The sequence below is a fragment of the Eptesicus fuscus genome, chromosome 12 (assembly GCF_027574615.1).
Source record: "Eptesicus fuscus isolate TK198812 chromosome 12, DD_ASM_mEF_20220401, whole genome shotgun sequence".
Taxonomy (NCBI): Eukaryota; Metazoa; Chordata; class Mammalia; order Chiroptera; family Vespertilionidae; genus Eptesicus; species Eptesicus fuscus.
Genome location: NC_072484.1, coordinates 21,251,425 through 21,274,786, shown reverse-complemented (window position 1 = coordinate 21,274,786; position 23,362 = coordinate 21,251,425). Strand labels below are relative to the sequence as shown.

The following is a 23,362-nucleotide window of genomic DNA, read 5'->3' as shown; positions in this document are numbered from 1 at the left end:
GAAAATCAAGCTACCTTACTGGCCTTCTCTTTCTAGACTATAAAAGGTTAATGTCGGTCACTCAGAAAGATGGTCAAAGAAAGAACGAAGCAGCTGCTACCCGTGGGAGCCCCTGCCCTAGGTCTGCGTGGAAGTGTGTGTGAATGCACATACACAGGGGTGGGCACGCACATGCACACACACACACACACACACACACGCACAGTGCTGGCCCCATGCACCACTGCCCTTGAGTAAACCAATTCCCTGGTGGTCCTTTAAAAGATGAGGTACTTCCTAAAAGGGGGTGATGGTTTCCGTGTTGGCAGCCCTCACCCCTTCCTGCGAGCACTCCTCTTTTGTTGAAATCCACTGGTTTGACACAGGCTGATTCAGCCAAGCAGACAGCCCTGCTGGTCACCGAGGTCCCCTGAAAGCATTTTCTCTCCCTGGGGAGCCGAGTGAAGACAGGTGAAGGCCGCTTCAGTGGGTTGGCCTCCGCTGCCAGGGCCCCAGGCCTGTCTCCCCCTTCTTCTGGCAAACTGCCCTTCACCCCCACCTATTTATGTCTGACTGGAGCTGGGTAGCTGAACAGGAATTCGATACCCCTCTCTCTGAACCACCCCCAACCCCTCCAGTGTCTGGAAGCATTTCCCACGCCCCAGGGCTGGGGGCCACTGTCCCTCCGGCCAAACAGCCCACACCTTTCCAAAGTGACAATGCTGAGTCCAGGCAAAGGCCACATCCCTCTTGGGCCTCTTGACTTTTAGGAAGGGAAATGCTTTTAAAAGCCCTGCTTTGTATAGCCTTTTTTAAATGACCATAAGCCAGGTGGCCTCCATTCCAAGTGTGCCAGGCTCTCCATTTTAAAGACTGGCTTCAGGCTGTGGAAATGAGTGAGGGGAAAAAAACAACCATGTGCAAAATAGAAAGAAATAGCCTCAAACTCCTGAACCCAATCTCCATATTAAATTTAAAACAATACTAGAGGTTGGGTTTTGTTTAAAAAATAAATAAATAAATAAGTCAGGAAAGAAAAGATATCCCCCAGGACAAGTTACACTTGAACTTTCATATCCTTGGCTGGGCTGCAGTCTGTAGCTGATGGTCAGATAGCAAAGACAAAAATCTCTAAAATAAACTCATTATTAGGCTTACTGCATCAATTCATTACCACGGTAGCTAGTCACAAAAAACTATTTCTCTTTTTTGGATCGAGCTGACATTAGTAATCATTTCAACCAATATATTTATTTCTTTTCTTCCATTGAGAGAGAGTTAAAAATAGTCATCTAAAGGCCTATTTTTTTTTCTTGCACAGATGTATTTACATGGCCATGGGCCTCCTGAGTACCACAAGATACAATCAAATGAGTTGGACAGGGCTCTAACTGTTGTACGGGCTTCTACTTCTGATTTCCCTCCCTCCTTCTTCTCTAATATACTCTTGGAAGGAAAGGTTTGGCTGAGTAACAATCAAAGAAATTTCTGTGCCTAAGACATGGGCCCTTACACCCATGGGAACAAGTCTATATTGTTCAATTTTTCATTGACCTCTGTGGTTTCATGCAGGTTATTCCACTCTCTATGCCTCAGTTTCCTTGCCTATAAAAATCAAAATTATAATACTACCTATATATATATTAGAAGCCCAGTGCACGAAATTCATGCACTGGGGTGGGACTGTGTTCCTCAGCCCAGCCTGCACCCTCTCCAATCTGGGACCCCTCAGGGGATGTTTGACTGCTGGTTTAGGCCCGATCCCACACCAGCAATCAGACATCCCTCTCACAATCCGGGACTGCTGGCTCCCAACCGCTCACCTGCCTGCCAGCCTGATCACCCCCTAACCACTCCCCTGCCAGCCGGGTCGCCCCCAACTGCCCCTCCTGCTAGCCTGATTGCCCACAACTACCCTCCCCTGCCAGCCTGGTCGCCCCTAACTGCCCTCCCCTGCAGGCCTGGTCCCCGCCAACTGCCCTCCCTCCCCTGAAGACCTGGCTGCCCCCAACTGCCTTCCCCTGGTGACCTGGTCACCCCCTCCCCTCCTGTCCTGGTCACCCCTAACTGCCCTCCTCTGCTGGCCTGAGCTCCCACAACTGCCCTCTCCTGCTGGCCATCTTGTGGCAGCCATCTTGTGACCACATGGGGGTGGCTATCTTGTGCAAGGGTATGATGGTCAATTTGCATATTACCTCTTTATTATATAGGGTGTGTGTGTGTGTGTGTGTGTGTGTGTGTGTGTGTGTGTGTAGTACATTGTCAAGGAAGGAGGGTATGTAATCTGGGGCCTAATCCTTTGCTGGAGACTGTCTTACTGACCCTGGGTGCTCTGTATTCCTGTGGAATCAATTCACCTCTCAGGGCTTATTTTACTGTCTGGGAAATACCGACTCATGCCCGCCTAGTCATCAAGCTCACAAGGCTTACAGGACCATCGAGCTAGAAGATTCACTCTTGTTCAGGTTGTCAAATCTTTTGTATATTGTAGTTTATTATCAATAAGACTGAAAATTGTTAGTTTCCCTAAGAAAGTGCTTTTCAGAGAAAGTATAATAAATGTTTCTAATAAATGTTTTAACTACCCAAAGGAAGAAAGAAACTGGTAGTGTTGCCTAGGATCCTCACATCTGGATTTTGGACAGAATTACCCAAATTGGCAGTGATATAGAGCTCTGTTTCTTGAAGCTGATGAGACTCAGCCAGAAGCTGGGCTCGGATATTTTGAACGAGTTTTCTTTCTTTTATTGTCTTGGTTCATGGTGTGGAAAAGTCCAGAAAAAACAAATGTACTTATATACTTCAATTATGTGCACCAAGGAAGAGAAAGGACGGTAAGATCTCGAGTCTTTATCAGCTTGGAAATCTGCTGGGCTCACTCCCACACCTTAAGCTCATCACATCGATTATTGTTCAAGACATTTTTATAAAAGGACTCTTTGATGCCAAAGAACATATAAGTAGAATGAGAGCAACAGGAAACATAAAACTAATCCCCATCATTCGAGAAGTCATTGATCATGCTCATTAAGTCTTTTTAATTGTATGCCTATGAAATTTCAGGTTCCAGATTAGATTTCTTCTTTTGATATCAGTATGAGGTTTCCACATTAACTGTAGGGAAGGGCGGGTCCTAAGGTTTGTGTGGGGTTTTTTGTTTGTTTTTTTGTTGTTAATTCAGTTGAGGCAGTGGCTAGAAATTAAAGGGGGAAAAGAAACCTCTAAACTGTTGAGATTTAGTCATCGATATAGTTTTTGGAGTAAATTTGTATTTTGCTACTCATTGCCTGGCCAGGCAACAAATCTATTTTGTTTGGATCTGAGCACCAGTTTGGAAGAAAAAGAATTATATTGACGGTAATAGCTTAAAACATGAAATTGTTTTTATTCCCAGTTTGGAGAAATTGCAGGGCACGTTTTGTTTAGGCAATCCCTTTGACTCCAGTCTGAATACAAATGGAATACCAAAACCGTTGGGCATGTTCCCCCTTATCTCCTACCCAGAGACTGATTTCATTACCATAATTGCAGGCTTGCCTGGCTCTTGGCAGCTTCTCCCCTCCAAGACCCTTAACAGCCATGCAGACAATTGTTGAGAATCAGTTGTTCTGTCTGCAGGCTGAGGGGGACAGGACTGGGACTGCAGAGGAGAAAGGTTATGCCTCCAAGGCTCAGTAGCCTGTCACTCCCCAGCTGTGCACTCCTTCTGCACTTGTCCTTCCAGGGTTGTGTGTGGGTCCCAGTCACTGTCATTTCCCAGCAGCCATCCATTCTAGCAAATAGCAATGATATAAGACATATGATGCATTAATTTTCTTCTCTTTTTTTTTCTTTGTGGAGGATTACTAAAAATTTCATCATTATTTATACATATGCAAACGATGCTTATAAGACTGGGGTAATGGTGGTAGCATGGAATAAATCCAACAGTGTGCTTCTAGGCATCCCACACCAGAGGAATGATACACTTGACCTGCCGCAGCCCAAGTATACTCTGGTATTGAAGGCCACACTCTTGATCTTGTGTTTGGACCACACCAGGCCACAGCCCAGGCTCACCATCAGCTGGGCAACTTCCTTTGAATGGTAAAGTGAGCAGAATGCAAACTTTCCCATTCCTAACACAGAAGGAAGAGGCTGTTTGTCTCAGGATGGGCACACCCTGGTGCAATTTGGCAGAGCATACTAGCAACTCTCTCAAATGTCGGGTTAGGGCAAAACTAGAAATCCATCTGCCCAGTACATCTTGCGCTGATTACTTGGAGCACGTGTTTCTGATTCATTTGCACATAACTCATCCAGGGGGTGTTGCAAGAGCTATGTGATGGCCAAAGGAACCCAATGAGTTTTTATTATATTTTTAAAACAAGTTTCTCTACGTTGATTGTCTCTCAGAGCCAAGAAGCTGCATTCTTCCAGCCCCGTGACTTCCAAATGAGGCTCCATAAATTAGAGAGCAAGTTCTAACCTTGGCTCTGGGACTATCTGTTTGGAACCTGAGGGTTGGTTGAGGGGTATATGTGCTGGGTCTGGACCTCAGGGCAAGTGAAAATCCCAGCTGTGAAAACCTGGACCTTGAGGACCTTGTGTTTACATCTCTACACAACTTGTGGCACCCAGCATCACCGGCATCTGTGGCCTCTTTGCTCCCTTGGTTGCATGAGGGGACAATACCTCTGTTCCTTACTTGTTGAGAGGGACATAGTGGCACAGTTGGGGTAAGAACGTGGGCTCTGGAGCTACACTAGCCACATCTGCCAGATACTAGCTGTGTGGACTTTAGGCAAGTTGTTAACTTCTCTGTGTGCCAGTTTTCTCTGTCTATAAAACGCTATCTATTGCTGTCTGACAACCACCCCAAAACTCAATAGCTTGAAACAGCAACCATCGGATTGCTCGTGGTCCCTATGGGTCAGGAATTGGAGCAGGGCTCAACTGGCAGAGCTCATCTCTGTACCACATGATATCAGATGGGATGACCCAACCGGGCTGTAGGATCCAAGATGGCCCCCCTCATATGACTGGGACCATGGAGCTGGCCAGTGGCCAAGGAGCCTCAGTTCTCTACTCTGCGGCCTCTCCCTTCATGTGGTCTCTATGCACCCAGTCATCTAGGCTGGGCTTCCTTACATAATGGTAGGAACATGCCAAGAGAATGAAAATGGAAGCTTCAAGCCCTCATGAGATTTGTCTCATTGTAACTACTCCCACAGTCTACTGGACAAAGTGTGTCACAAGGCCAGCCCAGATAGAAAGGGAGAGGAAGTCAACTGCACCTCTTGATGGAAGATGTGGCATACACATACAAGGATGGGAGGGATTATCTGGACCATCTTTGCAGATCATCAACCATAGGGGCCAATCAACCAAACCTATAAGGTCGTCATGAGGATTAAGTAAGTTAATATATGGAAGAGCACTTAGAACCATGCCTGATACAGAGATAGTACTCAATAAGTGCTCAATTTTATTATAATTATTCTTGAGTCACTTCAGGAACATATATAATACATGTTTACTCCTTGAATTAGAGACTTCCCAGCAATGTAGTCTTCAGTAAATCAGTGACCCTAGTGATGAATTGTCTCCTTCCACCCAAGGCCCATGTACTTCATTCTTTCTAATCGTGGGGTTCATTTGGGCCTTCCCTGGATGTTTTCCATTATGTATCACCATGCAGTCTCTGCTCTCCTTCATGAGGGACACATCCATCGTTTGCCTCTGGTATCCCAGACTTTCTTCCAAGGGTCACCCAGCTTGGAGGCTATTGACTCCTCATTGACCCTGGCCTGTTCTGAATTCTTCAGGTCACCATAGAGGTGGTGGACGGTCCTGACTCTGAAGCAGATAAAGATCAGCATCCGGAGAATAAGCCCAGCTGGTCAGTCCCATCCCCTGACTGGTGGGCCTGGTGGCAGAGGTCCTTGTCCTTGTCGAGGGCCAACAGCGGGGACCAGGACTACAAGTACGACAGTACCTCAGATGACAGCAACTTCCTCAACCCTCCCCGGGGGTGGGACCGTCCGGCCCCAGGCCACCGGTCTTTTGAAACCAAAGAGCAACCAGAATATGGTGAGTTTACCACCCAGTAATATAAAATTGGTGGGGAGAATAAATGAGGATGATGAGGAAATGGATCCAAGTAAAACCCAGTTTACAGTATGTGGCTTTTGGTCTTCTATGAGGCGTACCTCATAAAGACTCTATTCCGCAGAAGCCCCAAGGAGGCACCAGCAGCCACATTTTTCTGGAAAGACTATAATTTTAAAATCACACCAATTATCCTAGGAGAGATTTTTTTTTTTTTTTTAGTCAGGGGTCTTTGAGGTTCTTTTTTCAAAAAAAAAATAGTTTTGTTTATAAAAAGGAAGAAATCAGCAAATCAGTTCTCTTGTATATTTTACTGTAAAAATGTATATTGAAAAATAATTTGGAATGAATCGGCTGCTTTCTTTGACTAGGCCACTGTTATGTTTGACATTGGCAATAGTGTGGCCCTTGAGAATCCACATGAACATATGCTTCAAGGGTTGTCCAAATGAGACCTCCCCACCAATAAATTTTAAGACCCCAATTAGGGACTTCTACTGTCTCATGTTTTAGAGTAAGGTGAAGTAACAAAACTTTCAAATTCAATAATTTAAAAAATAGAAGTTCATTTTTAATTTGAAATGGGAGACAGGTTTTGGGTAACTCAGCTCCACGTAGTCATTCAAGAACCCAGGCTTCTTCTATCTTGGCACTCCTCCAACTGTTAGGGCCTAAGTGTTATCCAATGGATGCTCTATATACAGCTCAGCCAAGGGGGGAAATGCAGCCTGAAAAAGGTACACATGCTATTAACCTACTCAGCTTGTAAATAACACACATTATATCTGCTCAAATATTATTGGCATGACCTGATGAAATGGCCCCACATAGCTGCAAAGGAGGCTGGGAAATGTATTCTGTTTGTCCAATAAGAAGAAGCAGCCTTTGTGAGAAATCAGACAGTGTGTCTTTTGCTATAGAATATTTGCAGTCTTATAAATGCATCCATCATTGGGATATTCTGTGGCTTTACCATCAGCAGACTTAGGTGCAAACACTGTATGATGAGGATGACTTGTCATGAACTCTCACCCTTACATCTGTGTTTCAGCAGAAAGACCAGTTGTATGTTGGAGAGTTATTTCTCCCCACTAAACAACTTCCAAAACAGCAAGATAATTTTTTCCAGCTGCATCATTTAGTTGTTCAACAGATATTTATCTATCTATTTATTTATTTCCTCACCTGAACATATGTTTCTATTGATTTGAGAGAGAGAGAAACATCTATGTGATAGAGAAACTGATTGATTGTCTCCCACTCATGCCCTGACTGGGGATCAAACCTACAACTTAGATATGTGCCCTGACCAGGAATTGAACCTGCAACCTTTTGGTGTATGAGACAATGCTCCAATCAACTGAACCACCAGGTCAGGGCTCAACAGACATTTATTAAGAGCATATCTTGTGATCAGTATTATGTTAGGTGCTGGGAATAAAAAAATGAGTAAGACACAGTCCTTCCCTACAGCGGGCCTCACCTATCTGTGGACAAGGGAAGAAAAATAAACTGATTAAGCAAAATGGTGCCATTGTGGAAATACACATCAAATGCTAGGGGAGCTGAAAGAGAGCTCCAGCCAGGAGACTCGTGAAAACTTCCTCATTCCCAGAGGAAGTCCAATTTATCTACTTTCCAGGAAGAAGGACTCGGAATAGTAGCCAACATACATATAGCATTTATCATGCACCAATCCTTCTTCATGGCATCTAACATGTAGCGCTCATTTAATCAGCTCTCTGAGCCAGGTACCCCATTTTACAGATGGGGAACCTGAAGCCTGAGAAATTAAGAAACTTGACCTCAAGGATTTATCTCAGTCAGTTGGTCCAAAGTCTGTCCTCTTAATCACTATGTTATTCTGCCTCTCTTGTGCGGGGGAGGGGGGGAAAACACATCCTTTAGGACAGGGGAGTGGATCTAGAAATGGTCACTTGGATTGGAAGATAGAAATTAAAGATTGGAACAGTGCTATTGAACAGAGAAACAACGCACACAGGATCTCGGGTGCTAGCCTGACATTGCACAGTTTTGTGGCTAAACCTGTTTGCCCAGCCCACACAGAACATTTTTTTTTATGAGTGGGCCTTAGACCCTCGGCATCAGAATCCCTTGGTTGCATGTTAAAAAACGCCAATCCTAGCCCCAACCTCATCCCTCTATCCTAATGGCATCAAAGTGTGGTCCCTAAACTGGCGGCATCAGCATCATCTGGAACCAGGATAAAAATGCAGATGTGCAGCCTCCTGGTCTCCGGGCTGCCTGAATCAGATATTCTGGGTGTGGGTTCCCAAAAATCTATGTTTGAACAAACTTTCCGGGGCCTCTGGAACACTGAGTATTCAAAATCAACAGTTCTCAGTTGCTCATTATGCTCACCTGGGGAATTGTTTGAAACCCTGGTGCCCAGATTTCTCTCACCAGTAAGCTGGGATCTCTGGAGGTGGGGCCCAGACATCTGTGTTTTTTAAAGCTCCATGAGTGACTGCAATGTGCAGCTCAGGTTGAGGGCTACTGCCGACCTTCTGCTAAACCAGAATGTCCAACAGCGAGACCTAGGCTCAGTCTGTCTTTGTCTCTTTTTCCAACCAAGGTCAGCTGAATGTTGAAGACTAACACTAGAAACAGCTCTTCCACTAAAGCTTTTATAGAGCACCCTCAGTTGAATTCATGAACATTAAGAACATCTTCTATTTCAATCTTGAGGATAGAATTTGCTTCTACTGGAGCAATTACGGTGGCTGCCTCAGCCACCCTCACCCAGCTTTCTGGGCCTATGATACCCACAGAGTGCCTTGCATCTGAATCTTACAGCGTCCCTGAGCCATGAAGAAACTCAATCTTTTGTGATTTTGGAGTCTCTCTTAGTAACTTCCTCATCATTAGACTAGATATCAGGATTGCTACTTTATAAAGAAAAATGTGTCCCTTATAATACTTCTAAATCAGTGCTTTTCAGACTTCAATATGCACACAAAAACCTGGGGGTCTTGGTAAAGTGCAGCTTCTGATGCCGTAGATGTAGAAAAGGGCAGGAGCCCAGGTGAGGCTGACACTGTTGGCCTTTGAGCCACACTTGGAGTAGTGCCAAGACTCTCAGCATGTCGCAGATGCTCAGTAGTATTTGCAAAATGAATGAAGTATCGCTTCTGAGACTGGCTCACAGGGAACATGTGATTTTCAGAATTCCTTATAGCATTGGCTGAGCTGAGTCCTCTTTTATTTCAATCAGCAAGAAACTATAGTGCCGTCCTAACTAGTTTGGCTCAGTGGATAGAGGGTCGGCCTGGGTACTGAAGGGTCCCAGGTTCAATTCCGGTCAAGGGCATGTACCTTGGTTGCGGGCACATCCCCAGTAGGGGCTGTGCAGGAGGCAGCTGATAGATGCTTCTCTCTCATCAATGTTTCTAACTCTCTATCCCTTGCCCTTCCTCTCTGTAAAAAAATCAGTAAAATATATATTTTTTTAAAAGAAACTATAGTGCCATTTCCAAATATGTAGCCCTAGATTAGATGCTGTGGAGGATACAGGGAGTGAGCACACTGCTCAGGAAGGAGAGACTCATGCAATGACAAAGCAGCACAAGTCATTGTACCTAAGTGCCTGCTCCCTTGTCTGAGACAGGCTGAAATTGCTACAGGAATTGGTCTTTCTGGAGGATCTTGATCTCAGATTTTTGAAGGTAGGATTTTTAATAAGAATTTAAATGTATGTGGCCAAAGAGTATTTCAAAAAATTCTACATGAAATAAATAAAATAGTATGGCATCTTTAGAATAAATTATAAAGTACACAACAGAAGTTAGCTAGACCTAACTTGGGATCATGGAAACATGAGTAAGCTCAACTTTGGACTGTATGTGTTTGAGATACTGCATTTTAAATACCTTCTGTGTAGATACGGAGGGTCTCACCCAGGGCAACAAAAGAGTTCAAATAAATGTCTTTCTGTTAAAAAGAAGTATACCATTCCCAAAGTTGTTCAGAACAACCTGAAAAATAAACTTAATGGGCACTGCTTGTTGTAACCGAGGCTGAGACTCAATTCTTTGCAATTCTTTAACTGGTCATGATCCTATTTTAATAGATTTCAGTGATTTTTTTTTCAAGGGCTTTCCTTTGTAATGTTAAATTGTGGCCACATAAGTGGGTGTCTTAAAGAAAGGAGGCCAACCTGGGCCAAAAGTAGAACTGCTAGAATGCCAGAATATGGAACAGGATATAGAGCAGGAGCTGACAGTCCTCAGACCTAATCCCACTTCTGCCAAGTTTGAGCTGTGTGGCCTTAGGCAAGTACCTTAATGCCTCTGAGCCTCAGTTTCCTTACCTGTAAAAGGAAGCTATTTCCTCCTACCTCGCAGGGTTGTGACAGGAGTTAAATCAGTGAGTTAGGCAGGGCAGCTGGTGAAAGCAGGCCCTCAATCACTGGTAGCCACTATCTCCTAGGATTCGTGGTGGAGGCTTGCCAGCAGCTGACTCAAGACCCAAGTCACTTCAGTTGCCCAAACATCATGACTGGGCCACTGAACTCTAGTGCTTGAAACAGTATAATGACTACTTTAAAATTTCAAATGACATCCTTGAAAACCAGCTGTCACTCACTGTACTGTGCATTGTTTTCTTCCCTCGCTGAGCAATTGGATGTCACAGATAGGGGCTGTCCAATCTCAGGGACTGTTTTTTACTGTCATTATTGCCATCTTTGCAGTTGCTGCTGCTCATGTTCAGTGTCTGCTCTGAGCAATGCTCTCTGCCTGGTAGGTGAGTGAATGAGAAGTAGTGTTTGATTCTAGCAGAAAGGACTCCTGCCCTCAAATCTTGGTTCACTGTGAGAAGTTCCCGTTCTGTCCTTTGAACACGTTAAACAAATAGAAATCCCCAAGGAGAGGGCTTTTGCTGGGGCATTCATCCGGGACAGTATGCTATGGAGGCTTAGGGTTGTGAGCTGACATACACACCTTCCTAGGAGGTGGTTTTATGTCATTACTAGCCCAGTAGAAATGACTAAATGCCTGGCGATATCCTGTTCTGTGCCTAACTCCGAGGGCCCCGTATAAAAAATGTTTGGAAAATAAATGACTTCGTGACCATCTAAAATAAAGGCATGAAGAACCCACTTGCTAGGATGAGAACTCCTTCATGGTTCTGGAGTCTGTTAACCATCGAGAGAACGTATCTTAGGGAAAATGTGATGGTATATGTATAATAGTTAATTTTGGTTGCTTCAGAAAACACCCCAAAATTCAGTGGCTTAAAAGGACAAACGCATTATCTCTCAGCAGTTTGCAGACTGTCTGGACTGCTCTGCTCTGCTCTGCTCTGGGCTGGTTGGAGGGTTGGGGGGAGAGAGAGGCAGGGGGGAGGGTGGCATTGGAGGTCCAGGATGGGCAGCTGGGGTGTGAGATGGCTGGGCCTCTCCCCACCTGCTTCCTCACCCTTCAGGACCAGCCCCGGGCTCCTCACCTGATGGTGGAAGAGTTCCCTGCAGCAAGAGGCCAAGCCCTAATACAGGAGCCCTCTTGCAACCTCTGTTTGCATCATGTTTGCTGTTTTCCCATTGGCCAAAGCAAGTCAGGTGGGCCAGGCTAGGGTCGGTGTGAGAGAAGAGTAAGCAAAGGGAAGTGGAATCATGGACATCATTTTTCACATCATCTGACAGTTATTGACACCCAATAATTTTGATCCAAGATCCCCAAACAAGAACGTATATAATGCAGAGGTTCTAATATAAGCATCGTGGTGAGTTTAATGCCAAAATCTCAATGTTCAGGGTGACATTGCCCAAAATTAGCTCTCCATATTACTGCCACACTGAGGAAAGGTTGCAAGAGATTTCTAGATGGTTGGGGCCCTGTTACTTCTGCTGGGTCAAGCAGGACACCTCTTGGCATCATGGGATTGTGTCCTGTGCCTGTACCATCACACAGGCGACATGGACCCTACCTTTGTGGTATAATAAGCTTTTTCAGTTTAACCCACTGCCCCCTTCCTATGAACCTAAAGGCATTATAATCTCTGCTTGTGACTCAGTGTGGTTGTTCCCTTTAACAAACCTGGCCTCGTGGGTGCATGTAGGTTGTGGTTGAATGTGGTCACATTGTGTATAACCCTCTGCACCTGGATGCTCCCACTGACAAGAGTGCAGTCACATGGTTGTTCCAGGCACCCTCTGGTGTTCCTGGTGAAATTAGCAAGAGATCCCAGACTGCAATGTCTCGGAGGGAGCGGCAGAGGCCCCTACCTCTGTGATGTGTCCCTCTGGAAGCATCCAGTTCTGCTGCTCATGCCTAGTAAGAGAGGGGAGCGAGGAGGAAGGCTAAGGCTGAGGAAGCAGACCCAGCTCCGTCACACGAAGCAGTTGTTTCAAATATCTGCTTGGCCGTGTGGTTGGAAAACCATTTCTTAGAAGAAAATCAAAGTTTGGAAAAATTTGTTTTGGGGAGAGAATAGAAATGAATGGGGGCCTCCCGGGGGCAGGCGATGTGTGAGCAAACGCTCTACTCTGGGTTAGGGAAGAGAACTCCATGAATCACGCCCCCACCCTCGCTCTGCTGAATGGGCTGAGGAGACTCGGGGGCCCTGTGTTTGCCTGAGGAGTGTTCAAAGTGAACGCCATGTAAACAACAGCCCGGGAGGCTGGCACAGGGCCCGCAGTTCAGGTAGAAACATGTGTGGACTGCATTCTTGCCCGGCCTACATAATAACAATCACCACGACCTGTTATGAATGGAGAGGACCCCTTCCCTGCAAGGCACATGCCTGTACCTCTGTGCTTGGCACCTACAGAGGCCCAAGGCTCTAGAAGCATTTGGCTAAACCAGGAGAAATTACTACTGAGTGGAGATGCTTCAGAAAGAGTCAAGCTTTTGAGATTAAGAGTTTAGCGCTAGAGCCCAAGTTTTCCTTTCTGTCTCCATTATGACCTTAGATAGTCACCCAATCGCTCCAGGGCTTAGTTTCTTATTTTTAAAAAGAGGAATTTACTGTTGATGATACACCAGCCTCTCACAACCTCTCACTATCCAGACCCCCCTACCCTGGTCTGCTTCTCCTTTCATGTCATTCACCGACTTCTAATCTGATGTATAATTTACTCATTTTTTGTTTACTAATTATTGGCTGACTCTTCTCACTAAAATATTAGTTCCACCAGCACAGGGAACCATTGAAAATTTTGTTTAATGATATACCCTACATACACAGAATTGTGCCTGGCATGTAATAGGGGCTCAATAGGATGGATGTTGAGCAATGACCTCAAAGAATCATGTAGCTTCACCATTTGGTATCTGTTGTCTACTCCTGTGTAACAAAACATCCCCAAACGCCATGGCTGAAAACAGCAGCACTTAATTATTTCTTATGATCCCATGGCTCAAGAGTTCAAGCAGGGCCACACTGGGCAGTCCCTCCATTCCTGAGGGCATCAGCTGCATTCAGCTGTCCATTGCAAAGGGCTGGAAGGTTCATGAAAGCTTCATTCGCATGTCTAGTGTTTTGGTGGGCCTTCATGTGGCTTCTCTCTTTCCATGTGGTGTCCCATAATTCACAGGTTGAGCCTCAACTGGATTCCCCAGAGCAAAAGTCAGAAGCTGCCAGGCCTCCTAAGGCCAAAGCTAGCACAGATTCTAGGGGACATAGTCTCTCTCTCTCTCTTTACTATAAATGTAGGCACAGGGAGGTAAGGAACTAATGGTGGTCATCTACATACCTATCATGTTATTTCATGATCCTATGCTCTGCAAATGTATGCATTCTCAATAAGCACTCACTCGGCACCTGTTGGGACTATCAGGCCCTGGTCATGGGCTGACCACGTCAGTGCCCAAATCCTCAGACAGAGTCACTGCCTGCATGAGGTTCATTCCTAAAATGAACCCTGGAGCTGTAAGCCTTTTGACTCCAGCAGGCATCTGGGCCCCTCCAACAGTGAGAGTGATGCAGGGGGACTATTGGCAGGCTACTTGTCGGGTGGGTTTGGGGACTCTTTTGATGAGGCTGTGACTGTCTCCCTGGCTCCCTTCCAGATTCCACCGATGGGGAGGGCGACTGGAGTCTCTGGTCTGTCTGCAGCGTCACCTGTGGGAATGGCAACCAGAAGCGGACCAGGTCCTGTGGCTACGCGTGCACCGCCACAGAGTCTCGGACATGTGATCGTCCAAACTGCCCAGGTGGGTTTATGCAGGGGTGTGGCTCCAAGTTCAAGTTCAGTCTTGTCCAGACTGAGACAAGAGACGAGTAATGAGCTTACTGGTGAAAGATGTTGGAGATGAAAAATGATTGTGACTGTCAGTAGCAGTAGTTGTCACACTCTAGCCTGTTTTTGTGTGGTCCACACATGTTTAAGGAGACGTAAAGAAGAAGGAGGGGAAGAAAAAGAAGTAGAAGAAAAGAAGGATAAAGAGAAGAAAGAGTATGTGACCAAGACCATATGTGACCCACAAAGCATGAAGTATTTACTAGTACTCTCTGACCCTTTACAAAAAGTTTACTAACTCCTGGTCTGTCATTTTACATTCACTGTGTGTTCCCCACTTCCAGGTAGAATACCAATCTATAGTAATAAAAGTATAATATGCTAATTAGACCAGACAGCCGAACAACCTTCTGGATGAAGCCAGGTCTGCGAGGGCCAAGGCAAGCCGCCGTGGCTGCAAGGGCTGAGCCCCTTGCACGAATTTCGTGCATCAGGCATCTAGTCTAAAATAATATCTTAGGCTCTCCCAAGAAACCACATATTCCAAATAGCTTCATCTCAAAGAAATTCAGGCACAGAAAAGTTAATCTCTGCACCCAGGACTTTCGTTTCCTACCCCTGAACTCTGCTCTCAAATTGTAAGGCTGAGATTTGGACCAAAAGAGAAGTGAAAGAGCTCTTCACTCTTTCACTTCTAGATGGTTTGGCTTGGTGCATAGAGCATTGGCCCACAGACTGAAGGGTTCTGGGTTCAATTCCAGTCAAGAACTGGAGAAAGAGAGAGAGGGGGTATGTACCTAGGTTGCAGGCTCGGTTGGGCACATGTGGGAAGCAACCATTCTATGTGTCTCTCTCACATCAATGTTTTTCTCTTTTTCTCCTCTACTATCTCTAAAAACCAATGGAAAAATATCCTGGGGAGAGGATTAACACACACACACACCAATCTATATATATAAAAGGCTAATATGCAAAGTGTCCCCTCAGGAGTTTGACCGGGAGACTGTGAATTCGATTGTTTGCTATGATATGTGCTGACCACCAGGGGGTGGCATGGAATGAAGGAAGGCCCCAGCTGGCAGCCAAAAGGAAGGCCCCAATCAGCCCTGATTGTCAACCAGGCCTAGGGACTCTAACCGTGCACGAATTTCGTGCACCAGGCCTCTGGTAAATAAATAAATAAATAAATAAATAAATAAATAAATAAATAAATAAATAAAGTGAAAGGGCAAAGGGGTTTCTGAGGAGAGAAAGGATAAGATTGGGCATGTGTGTGTTAGCCAAGGGGTGTGTGTAGAAAACAGGGCTGAAATATCAGAAGTGGCTGGGCTGGTGCCTTGTCAGCCATGCAGATGGATTTCAGAAAGTGGAGCAAACTTTTTGAAAGCATCATTTCAAGATGCTTTTCCTGTGAAAATTTCCTGAATAAAGCTGAGTTAGAAGTCTGATAGGATGGGATTTGGATGGATAAAAATAAAGCAATAAATAATAATAATATGATAAGGAAGAAAAGAAGGAGTACAGGAAGAAAATGAAGGAAGAGAAGGAGAATCTGAAGAAGATGAAAAGGATAATGATGAAGACAAGAGGAAGCAAAAGAAAATTAAGATAAATATGAAGGTGGTGAAGGTATTAAAGAAGAAAAAATATGATTATGAAAAATAGGGTTTTTCTAGTATTTTGGTATCAAGCAAATTTCTAAGGTCATTATATGTATTATTTCATTTAATCTTACAATAGCCTTCTGAAATAGGTATTTATTATCGTGCCCATTTAACAGTTGTAAAAACTGAGGCACTGGGCTTCATTTGCCTAGAGTCACACAGGCAGAAAATGATCAACCTGGAATTCAAGTCCAGCCAGTCTAATTCCAGAGACCATGCTCTTAACCATGAAACTATTCCACCTCCAGCAGAAGAAAGGGTATCAGGCTCAGCCACACCTGGACACAGATAGCATTTAAAGTCAGGGCTCGGGGGATTGCCTCTTGTTTCTCTTCCAGAGCAGGCATCCAGACCCAAGAGGTCCATTTAGACAGCTTATTAGGGAAAGGGTCTTCTCTGCCGCCATTTTTAATATTGCCTCCTCATTTTCTCTCACACTGAGAGCAGTGTGGCTGGCAGCCCTGCCCCCACATTTTCTTCTCATTGGACCTTGCCTTCCTTCCATCCTTTCTACCTCTCTGTTCCTGGCTCTTCCAGCTTTTCAGGACTCTCTTGGAACATGAAGGATTTTTTTTTTTTTACAGGATTTCTTTCCTTATTTGGTATATTGATTCTCAACCGTATTGAAAAGAATTGCGGGGCAGGTGGCCTGGCAGTGATTGCACTGTAAAAGCTTGTCCCATAGGTCAACCCTATAAATAAGTTCAAGGGGCCTCACCTAAAATCAAAGAGAGCCTCTTAAAGGAAATCAAGTCACGCCTAATAGGCAGCCAAGGATCTCCAATCTGTCTACATCCCACAACTCCTGCCTCGTCTGACTGCCTCAGCTTGCACAGGATTCCTGTCTGTAAAGGAAGCCTGGGTGGGGTGGCAGTTTGGAAGGGGAGGAGAGCCAAGAAGTTTGAGGCAAGCTGGGTTCGGTCCCTCCGAGCAAGTAATGACAAGCCCAGCTTACTCTTTTTGAAGCATTATCAACAATGCTAAAAGTCTCAGAGTATGAGATACCTGGTCTTTGGCTATGGACTGCTGCATCCTCAAAATGAGCTAGACAAATATTCAAGGAACAGCATCAGCTAACTCTTGCTACTTACTACTTAGTCTAAGTGCTTTCTTTACACATAACTCATTTAATTCATTCAACTCTGTGTGGTGGGTCCTTTATTTCTCCCCATTTTACAGATGTGAAAATAGTTACACAAAGGTTAAGTGGCTTTCCCAAGGTCACACAGCAGGTAATGATTGAACCCAGTCAGTCAGTCCGTCCTTAAGACTGGTATTGACCACTAGACTGGTTTTGGCCACTGCCTTTAGTTTAGTTTGTCATCCTGACACCACCAGGCAGACAACCCTTTTGATATGTGTCCCCCCACTGCCCCAAACTCCACTCTGGGACCTAGTGACTGAGTTCCTTAGGACTCGGTCAGGCACATTTGGATCTGATTTCATGCTGCACATGGTATCTGGGGTTTTAATATATTTTATGCTCTGCTACCTGCTTTTTACTGTTTCCTCTGTTGGCAAGTTTCTACCCATGAGTAGTAATGAACACAAAAAAAGGCTTTGTTGAGGTGTATTTGTTTTTTTTAATTGATGGGGGCGGGGGTGGGGACTTTTTCCATATAACCGAGGGGAAATGAGCCCTGTCTGTCTTTAGGAATTGAAGACACCTTCAGGACAGCTGCTACCGAAGTGAGTCTGCTTGCGGGAAGCGAGGAATTTAATGCCACCAAACTGTTTGAAGTCGGTAAGATTTTTGTTTCTTTTTTATTCAAATATTGATTTAGTATTTTGGACATTCCTTTTGCTTTTGCAGTGTCATCCTCGGATCCATTTATACGTTTCCTTTTCCTCATATGGGGCCCAATTCTCCCAGCATATTTCTTGCACCAGGTCGTTTCTTAATCCAGTACTGCCTCCATTTTCTGATCTGTAAAATGGTATGAGGAACTAGTACCTACTTTATAGAGTTGTTGTAGAATTAAATGAGTTTGTATTTGTAAAGCGTTTAGAACATGTCCCTCACACTGGACATCTATGTAAGTTTGATGGATAAAAATAAGTCGATGGGTGTCCTTTAGGTATATGAATTTTGATGACCTGCCACTCTGGAGGGAAAATACAAGGCCGTTTTCTGGAGCTGCACTGAACTTTGTTTCTGAAGACCCTGCCCTCTGAAGGAGACCCCCACTGACTTTGCAGACACACACTTCCCAGGGTGGACTCTCCACTCTCTCAGCTACTGCTCAGTCAGGGGCTCGCAGGGCTGGGATCGTAGAACTCAGAGCCAAAAGGAGCCTCAGCACACCCCTGTGGGCAACACCCTGCCCGTGTCCTCTCCGTGTTCCCTCCCGTTTAATCCTCATCTCACTTCATGAGACAGGCGCTGCTACGTCTTCAGTTTGGCGATGAGAGAACTGAAGCACAGTGAGGGAGAATAGCTTGCTCAAGGTCACAGAGCTACTAAATAGTAGATTCGGGGTTCGATCCCAGGCAGTCCAGCACAAGAGTCCCCACTTTTCAACTAGGCCAGGCCTCACTGAGCTCCTGAGAGATGCCCCATCTCGCTTCCTCATTCCACTGAAGAGGACCCCGAGCTCCCCTCCAAGCTGCCCGCCCCCATCCTGGCCACTTGATTTCCACTCATGACACCACCAGCCTCCCAGGCACCTGGGTCGGAGCTGGTGAGTCATCTTGAATGTCCTCCTCCCGTTACCCCCAAGCCCGCCAAGGCCTAGCAGCCTTCTTTCCCTAACTACTGTTGGTCACACCTGCTGTTCCCTGGACTCTTACAGTTGATAGCAGCACTAAATATATCTTCTGACTGTACAGCTCAATTAATAGCTCACTATGGCTCAAAAACCTTCAGTGGCCCAGCCGGTGTTGCTCAGTGGTTAAGCATCGACCCAGGAACCACTAGGTCACTGGTTCCATACCCAGTAGGGCACATGCCTGAGTTGCAGGCTCGATTCCCAGCAGGGGGCATGCAAGAGGCAACTGATCGGTGATGTTTCCCATTAATGTTTCTATATCTCTATTCCTCTCCTTTCCTCTCTCTCTCTAAAAAATGCAATATAAACATAGTTTTTTTTAAAAAATCTTCAGTGGTTACCTGGTGCCCTCTGAACAAGCCTCATCTCCGTTGAAGACGTCCATGATCTGACACACCTGCTTCCCCATAACCTTCATTGAAACTGACTGTGTTCCCTACCGCCAGACAGCCCACCAGATTTTTTTCTGCTCAACCTTAGTTTGCACAAGTGGTCACTCTTCGCCTGTTCACTCACCCAGTTGTTCCCATAGAGCAGGCGTCCTCAAACTACGGCCCGCGGGCCACATGCAGGTGTTTTTGCCGTTTTGTTTTTTTTACTTCAAAATAAGATATGTGCAGTGTGCATAGGAATTTGTTCATAGTTGTTTTTTTTTAAACTATAGTCCGGCCCTCCAACGGTCTGAGGGACAGTGAACTGGCCCCCTGTTTAAAAAGTTTGAGGACCCCTGCCATAGAGCAATGCAGGACCAGCATAAACATATCTTTTGGTTTTTTAAACCAGGAAGCCATATTAATACGTGGAACCACCTATTTTAACTGTTAGCGATTAATTCACTATTTTTCATACTGCAAAGGCCGAACACAACTATGTGGGCGGGTTCAGGCTCCAGCCTTAGAGGTAACGGGGCCTCTGGCCTAAATGTTAAGTTCCCTAAAAGCTGAGGCCACCAGCCAGCCGCTTCCCTTTAGAGGCATCTTTTCATATGGATTTGCATACAATACTTGTCGCCATTTAGTGCTTAAGGTTAAGAGGTTAGGGCACTAGATCTAGTTTTAATTGGTCAGTGACTGGCAGAAATACAACTCAATCCTACAAATGTTACTTGTAAGCATTTTCTCCCCCATCACCATGCATTGAAAGAGGAGATTTAAAATGGCCCTCTGAAGTATTGTTAATTTTCTTATGGGTGATAAGGGGGTATGGTTAACCCCATATCCCAATATCGTCCTTTTGTATTTGTATTTTTTGTAGATACCTACTAAAACTTAGGGATAATAATGTCATATATTTCCAAAAAGATTAAAAAATATAAAGCATATACAGTATAATGATGGTTAAATCTAGTGATGGTGTACAGGTAGTCAAGTTCAAACTTCCCAAGTTAAAGCGAGGTGAGCTAGGACCCGTGGTTCCAGGGGCTGCAGGCGGTGGCTGTGGGGGAGGGTGGGGGGCGGTTAGATGGCAATGTCACCTGCTGTCTGTTTTGCATGTGGTGAGAGGGTTTCTCTGTGGCCTTTTTCAGACACGGACAGCTGTGAGCGATGGATGAGCTGCAAGAGCGAGTTCTTAAAGAAGTACATGCACAAGGTCATCAATGACCTGCCCAGCTGCCCCTGCTCCTACCCCACCGAGGTGGCCTACAGCACCGCGGACATCTTCGACCGCATCAAGCGCAAGGACTTCCGCTGGAAGGACGCCAGCGGGCCCAAGGAGAAGCTGGAGATCTACAAGCCCAGCGCCCGGTACTGCATCCGCTCCATGCTGTCCCTGGAGAGCACCACGCTGGCCGCCCAGCACTGCTGCTACGGCGACAACATGCAGCTCATCACCAGGGGCAAAGGGGCGGGGACACCCAACCTCATCAGCACTGAGTTCTCGGCCGAGCTGCACTACAAGGTGGACGTCCTGCCCTGGATCCTCTGCAAGGGCGACTGGAGCAGGTATAATGAAGCCCGGCCTCCCAACAACGGGCAGAAGTGCACCGAGAGCCCCTCGGACGAAGATTACATCAAGCAGTTCCAAGAGGCCAGGGAGTATTAGAGAGAGACCACCTCCGGGATTTAGGACACAAGCGCACTGCACTGATCCGCGACCGGGAGCACAGTCCCTCTTAGCTGCCTTCGTGTGTGTTTGCACGGACCACATGCGTGTGTTTCCTAAATCACACTAGGGATGTGCGCCAGGCCCGGTGTCTGCCATCTGAAGCCACCCTTGCCATCTAAGATGCCCACAGACCTCCGTGGAACTCCTCCTAGGGGTGGTGTGGGAAGGAGGATGAGGACGGAGAAGCCAGGAGAACCTGGAAGCCACAGTGGGTGGGATTCAGTTCACACCCAGACCCAGGGTTTCCTAGCGAAGCAGAAGGGGGGGGGGGGAGAGAGACTGGAGTTGTAAACATTATAAGTTTTTATCTATAACTTATTTAATATGAATGTGACTTAAGCGTAACCTTTTCTCTGGAGTTGTCATCGGGAGACTGTTTAATCGCTTCTGTGAGCGTGCAGACAGGGCTTAGGGGGGGGTGGAGGAGAAAGGGAATGTGTAATGATGTCTTTAAAAATAACTCAATAGAAATATATCCAAACAAGAAAACACCCACCTTAAACCAAATATTATTTAGTCATGAGGCACCTTGCTGAAGTCTCAGTGTCCAAAATGTTCTTGCCTAACTAAGAAAGGGGGTGGGGGTGGCGGGCAAATGGATGTTTTAGGGGCAAATCTGAGGCCTGGTTTTAAATAGGCTTTTAAAATAAAAGGCCAATATTAGCCTAATGCTTTGATTCTACTAAAAGGCTTCAGAATGGCAGAATTTCTGTTCGTGCCTTAGTAAGTCCAGAAGGCTGCAGGAAAGTCAGACATAAAAACAGAGAATAGCACTTTTTCAATGATAAGAAAGCAAGATAAATGGGAAAATAACTTTGGACCCCCATGTCATCTATTTCATTTTAATACCATCTTAACATTTTTTTTTCTTCACCAATATATTCACAGTAAATAAATGTAAAAAGAGAAGGAGGACTCAAGTCTAGGAAATCCTAATTTTTTTTTTATGTTTTAAGTGGGAAAATAACTACATTATTTTTGTAAAGTATTTATTGAGTCATTGAGTCTAGTGCATCAAGCAGTTGTAATTTGACCTGGTTCTGTGGTGTGGAACTTAGGGCAAATAAAGAGTTGGTTATTATGCAATCTTTACTTGCAAAACTCCAGGAAAAGAGAATATATAATAAAATCATAATAAAATGTGTTACCTACAGTAAATGTGTTACTTGCAAATATTTATGATGCAAATACCATAAAGAGCTCTGATGAAGCAGGGCTGTGAGGCAAGGGCGAGAAAGGTTCAAGCCAAGTGGGAATAAAAGGCTCATTGATTGACGTGGTGGTGGGTGGTGTAAGTCATAGCACCAGGAATATCAGTCCAGCCCCAGGAGGATGAAGCTCACTGACACAGGTACAATGTTTTGCCCACCCAGAGCTAAGAAAGAGCTATGAAGACCAAACCAGAGCAAAGGCTTAAGACAGCGCAAGTGAGTGGGGCTGCTTCCAAACAAAATCTGCAATTATGGTAATAAGTAGAACTACTCATAATGCGAATTATTCTTTTTCCAGATGACAAAAACAAAGCTCACATAAAATAAATCACATAACACCCTTCTTTCACATCGTAGCCCAATGCTCTTTCTACTATACCAAATATTTGGTGTCCTCATATTCCTGGTGTCTTTGGTATTCCAAGTGATCCTACCCTTAGGTTTGCCTAATAAATTCTTGTTCTTATGGAAAATCTCTTATCAGTCATTTACACTTTAGAATGAATTATTCATGTACTGCCCACTCTCAGTATGTTTATATTTGAGGCTTGTTTCCAATTATGAAATGAGAAGCCTTACTCATATCTGGAGGAATTTTAAGCAACTGAATCAGTAGGAAGAGAATCAATAGGTCTGTATATCAGGGAAACAGATTTGGTTTCTGATACGAAGGAAGCTATTTTTGCAAAGAGAGAACATTGCAATTAAATGTATTACCTTTGAGGTGGTGAGTTCTCTGACAGGATAGGTATTCAATTAGAGGCTGGAGATGAAACACATGAGAACTTCAACTGAGTGATGAGAGATAAAAATGTACAGCAATAACACCCTCTGATATGTGTTCTATTAAGAGTCAGTGCAAGGTATGATGGGAAAATAGAAGCAGAAATCCGGGAAATACTTGTTGGGTCTGATGGAGAATTAGTATTTCATAAAGCAACCAAGGGGGAGGATGAAGTGAATGAATTTTGAGGGGAAAAAAACTATATGGACCAAAACAAGCAACTAGGAAAGAGTGTTGTGTTTCCTGAAGACTAGGATGTTTAGAGTGATGAGCAGAGAAACAAGAGTGACAAGTTATAGAGCCATGACACAAGTGTTCATGTTAAGGATTTAGAATGGACGATTAAAGGTACCAGAGCTCTTCCCTCCTACAGTGAGGACAACTGAGATGAGTAATGGTTCCAAAGAGCAATTTTCGATTCAGCCCTTGTTTATCTAATTAACTGAGAGCTGGAAGGTAGGCCAAATTGGGAGCAGGGGAGAGCTACTGGGCTCTTTGCCTTCTGAGAACACCCCTAGCATTCTGTACCTCATGAAGATAGTCTCACACCTCTGGAAATT

The 23,362-nt window shown here is 45.0% G+C and overlaps 1 protein-coding gene across 1 annotated transcript in view; it reads left to right on the top strand.

The window, feature by feature from the left end:
* ISM1 (isthmin 1) overlaps positions 1-22,474 on the top strand; it is a 79,951-nt gene extending 57,477 nt beyond the window's left edge. The window contains exons 3-6 of the mRNA XM_008141099.3: positions 5,787-6,051; positions 14,100-14,243; positions 17,588-17,677; positions 20,227-22,474. Of these exons, the coding sequence (XP_008139321.1) occupies positions 5,787-6,051; positions 14,100-14,243; positions 17,588-17,677; positions 20,227-20,744 (1,017 nt within the window). The 3' untranslated portion in view covers positions 20,745-22,474. The remainder of the gene's footprint in view (positions 1-5,786; positions 6,052-14,099; positions 14,244-17,587; positions 17,678-20,226) is intronic.
* The last annotated feature ends 888 nt before the right edge of the window (positions 22,475-23,362 follow it).